The 4378-nt window shown below is 39.1% G+C and overlaps 1 protein-coding gene across 1 annotated transcript in view; it reads right to left on the bottom strand.

The window, feature by feature from the left end:
• abca3b (ATP-binding cassette, sub-family A (ABC1), member 3b) overlaps positions 1-4378 on the bottom strand; it is a 35716-nt gene that overhangs the window by 29323 nt on the left and 2015 nt on the right. Inside the window, exon 3 of the mRNA XM_014010072.1 lies at positions 3508-3754. Within this exon, the coding sequence (XP_013865526.1) occupies positions 3508-3754 (247 nt within the window). The remainder of the gene's footprint in view (positions 1-3507; positions 3755-4378) is intronic.

Here is a 4378-nt window from a genome sequence, read left to right on the forward strand (position 1 = left end):
AAAGCGCCTAGTTGCCGTGAAAATGGCCAAGGGACATGTAACCAAATACTAATGTTGCTGTACGTATATTTTTGACCCAGCAGATTTGGTGACATTTTCAGCAGACCCATAATAAATTTATGAAAGAACCAAATTTTATGAYTGTTTTTTGTGACAAACATGTATGTGTTCCGATCACTCTATCACAGAAAAATAAGAGTTGTAGAACTTATTGAAAACTCAAGACAGCATAACATTATGTTTTTTTACAAGTGTATGTAAACTTTTGACCACAACTGTAAATACTTCTTGATACATGGACACAAAAGACTGTCCGAGGACAAACATTCATCAACACGCCAGCGACTTCTGTAGCGTGCGACAATAAAAACCGCCTGCATCAGACAAGCATCTCGGCTAACATCTCGTCTACAGAAAGATTCTTAACTCAAGAGAGGCTGAAAATATTTTAAAAGAAAAACAAGTCTACATGACAGGGGCAGCTTATTTTTGTCTATATGGTAGAAGCGGAACAAGACCAGAAAGTTTAGTTGAAACAAACTTTTTCATATTATTTCTCTAACAGTCAAAATCCACAGAATAACACAAAATAACTAAGAAACCAATGAAATCTGAAGTAGATCTACATACAGCTAAAACATAATCCAATCCAACTTTATTTGTAAAGCATTTTTTGCACCACAGCAGACTAAAGTGCTGTACAGAAGCAACATTCCAACACAGCTCATGCATAAAACATATTCAATCAAAAAATACAGTAAAAACACAGAAAAAATAAAAGCAGTGAATAAAGCAGGAAATAGAAAAAGTAAAAAAAAAAAACAGGTCATTTAAAACAAAGAAATGCCTAAAAAATTTATAATCTACAATATACACAACACAAAAAATTCTCCAAAAATAAAATCTAAAATAAATGGACAACACAACCCCCTACACAATGTCAAAAGCCAAACAAAACAAGTTGGCCTGTCTGAGTTGGAGAGGTACTGTAGAACCCTGCCTGGCTTAGGAGCTGCTGCGGCAAAAGATCGATCTCCGTTTAGTTTACGTCTGGTTTTAGGGACCCTGGTTTTAGGGACCCTCAGGAGCAGTTGATCAGCTGATCTGAGGGAGCGGGAGGGATTATAGGGGTGCAGCAGGTCAGACAGGTATGGTGGGGCAAGGCCAGTCAAAGATTTAAAAACAAATAAAAATATTTTAAAATGGATCCTAAAAGGCAAAGGCAGCCAGTGAAGTGAAGCTAAAGTGGGAGAAATATGCTCATATTTACGTGTGCCAGTTAAAAGCCTCGCTGCAGCATGTTGGACCTTCTGCAGTCGGGCGATGGAGGACCCACTAACCCATCATTCCAAAAAATATATTTTGAGACAGTAATCCATGCCTTTATCACCACCCGGCTGGATTACTGTAATGCACTTTATCTCGGGGTTAGTGGGTCCTCCATCGCCCGACTGCAGAGGGTCCAACATGCTGCAGCGAGGCTTTTAACTGGCACACGTAAATATGAGCATAAGTGCATTACAGTAATCCAGCCGGGTGGTGATAAAGGCATGGATTACTGTCTCAAAATACATTTTTGGAATGATGGGTTTTATTTTGGCTAGCTGCCTCAAATTATAAAAAAAATCCTTTTCACAACTGACCTAATGTGGCTGTCTAATTTAAGTTCAGGATCTACTTCATTCACCTCCCAAATTCCTCACTAACAATTTCTTGTATTGAGCCAAGGAACCTAGATCTACAGGGGAGTGGCCTGCAGTACCTCCAAAAACCATAACCTCAGTCTTAGTTTCATTAAAATACAGAAAATTCAGTGCCATCCAGGCCTTCAGGTCCTCAAGACACCTAAGAAGTCAGTCTATGGAATATGCATTTGACTTTTTGAGAGGGACATAGATCTGACTGTCATCTGCGTAACAATGAAATGAAATACCGTGCTTTCTGAGAATGGAACCGAGTGGGAGCAAATAAAAACAAATGCAGGCCTAAAACTGAGCCTTGAGGGACTCCACATGAAAGAGGAGAAGAGGAGGACACTGACCCCTCAAGACTAAAACAGAATGTTCGGTTGGACAGGTAGGACCTGAACCAATTCAAGGCAACACCCCTGATTCCCGCCCACTGGTCCTGACGAGATAACAGAATGTCATGGTCCACAGTATCAAAAGCAGCTGTTAGGTCTAAAAGCACAAGGATGACACAGTCACCGGTTTCAGTAGCTAAAAGAATATCATTAAAAACTTTTAAAAGAGCTGATTCAGTGCTGTGGAGAGTTTTAAAACCAGATTGGAAAACCTCGAGAATACTATAATCTTCAATAAAACCAAGTAATTGACTGAACACAATTTTCTCAAGGACTTTAAAAATAAAAGAAAGCTTAGAAATTGGCCTAAAATTAGCAAAGTTAGTGGTGTCTAGTCCAGGTTTTTAAATAAGAGGCTGCACCACTGCATGTTTAAAATGATCAGGGACCCCACCAGAGGACAGACTACTATTAAGGAGTTCAAGACAAAATGGTCCTAGGGTGGGGAAAACCTCTTTAAAAAGTCAAGGAAGGACAGCATCATTAGGAGAACCTGAAGGCTTCAGATGAGAGATAATCTCCTGAAGAGAAGACAAAGTCATAGGTTCAAACCTATCAAAAACTGCACAAGCAGGGACACAAATGGAGGGATCATGGGTACAAGGTAAAATCTGATCTCTCATAGATTTGATTTTATCTATGAAAAAGTGAAGAAAGTTTTCACAAATAATATCAATGCAAGCAGTCTGTGGAGGATTAAAAACCAAGCCAATTGTTTTGAATAAAACAAGAGGGTTATAAGAGTTTGACTGGATAATATCAGACAGATACATTATTTTGGCTTCCTTCACGGTCTTTTGAAAACAACACCAGGAGTCCTTCAATATTTGAAAACATAAAAACAAAACAGTCCTTTAAAATGTGAACTTTATCACCTTAGCAACTGTAAAAATCCTTTCCTTCAGGAATAAATATTCTGACACTATAGACAGAATAAAGACAGATATTCTGGTGCTTTGAGTACATGACAGTGATATAAATCCAAACACTGAAATATTCCTCCAAACTTTCCCTCTGAACATTTAGATGTTAAATTATTCATTATGAACTCAGGTTAGATCGAAGTCCAAGTGCAGAAAAAGCTGCATACAAAAAAATTACACTTTCCATTTTTTTAAGCACGTTGGTTTATTTTAGTCTGCCTAAATAAAGCAAAACATGTTAAACAGCCTTATTTGCGTATTTGCTGGACTGTTTCTTTGGATAACTAGTCACTGTGTGTGTGCCTTGTTGTTTTTCCTGTCTTAGTGCCAAGCTGATACAGGATCAGGGTGTGGTCTGTTCTACTTTTCTGAGGGCTGTTTCTTGAGGAACCAGTGCTCCCTGCTCTACTCCGAGACAAAAATGTCACCAAGGCTGTGGTATTTGTTCAACAGGTTACCATGGATTGAGGGATGTGGACCTCTTGTCTGTTGATCACCTACCTGCGGAGAGGTGCAGGCTGTTTCGCACATGCTCCGCCACCTGCCGCACTACGGTGGAGTTGCCGGGCACGTAGCCCAGCTGGAACTTTTGAAGCCTCATTTTTGGCAAGCTCTCGACATTAAAGCTTTCGTAGATCGTGGCGTTCGGGTAGTTCTTAAAGTCCACCTTCTGACGAAGCGCAATCAGGATGCCCGAGAAAAGAAGGGGCAGAAGGATCTCCACCAGAGTGACCAGGATTTGACGTTTCTGTAGAAACACAGATACGTGTATTTGTTCAGCAGATTAGCAAGTTCAACAAATACTAAAGAGGAATGTCAATAAAGATAAAAAAAACATCATATAGAACACAAAGTTTGATGGGGTCTCCAAATTGATCAAACTGTTCCAGTTTTTATCAAGATTAAATGAACTTTTTCGCTGGTTTTGGCAGCCAACTTGTTAACTCCAAACATCAAATATTTTCTGCAACTTCCAAGGGATATTTTTGGTAAGAGACAAACACGTGCCTTCCTTTGCCTGTCAGCGGGGAGACTGTTTAGATCTCAAAAAACACACAAAAAAATCTTTTGTGCTCGTAGCGTTAATTTTTAAACAGGACTTTTAAGTTCCTTAAATTTCAAAACATGAAGTAGCTGAATTAGAAACCTGTCAAAACGTCCACAAGGTCGTACAATGATTGAAGGCCTTTGTTAACGGACGTTTTAGCTCCTAAAGAGCTAAATGTTCAAACGTTCCTTGTGAAGGAAAAATGTCAAAGGAGCAACAACCTCTCATGTTTTAGAGCCAACAGTTTATTTTATTGCTCAACAGCTGAAATGTTGTGAAATCATTGGCTGATATTAGTGTTCAGTTTAATGCAAGCAGCTATTC

Source organism: Austrofundulus limnaeus, unplaced genomic scaffold, assembly GCF_001266775.1.
Source record: "Austrofundulus limnaeus strain Quisiro unplaced genomic scaffold, Austrofundulus_limnaeus-1.0 Scaffold65, whole genome shotgun sequence".
NCBI classification, from domain to species: Eukaryota; Metazoa; Chordata; class Actinopteri; order Cyprinodontiformes; family Rivulidae; genus Austrofundulus; species Austrofundulus limnaeus.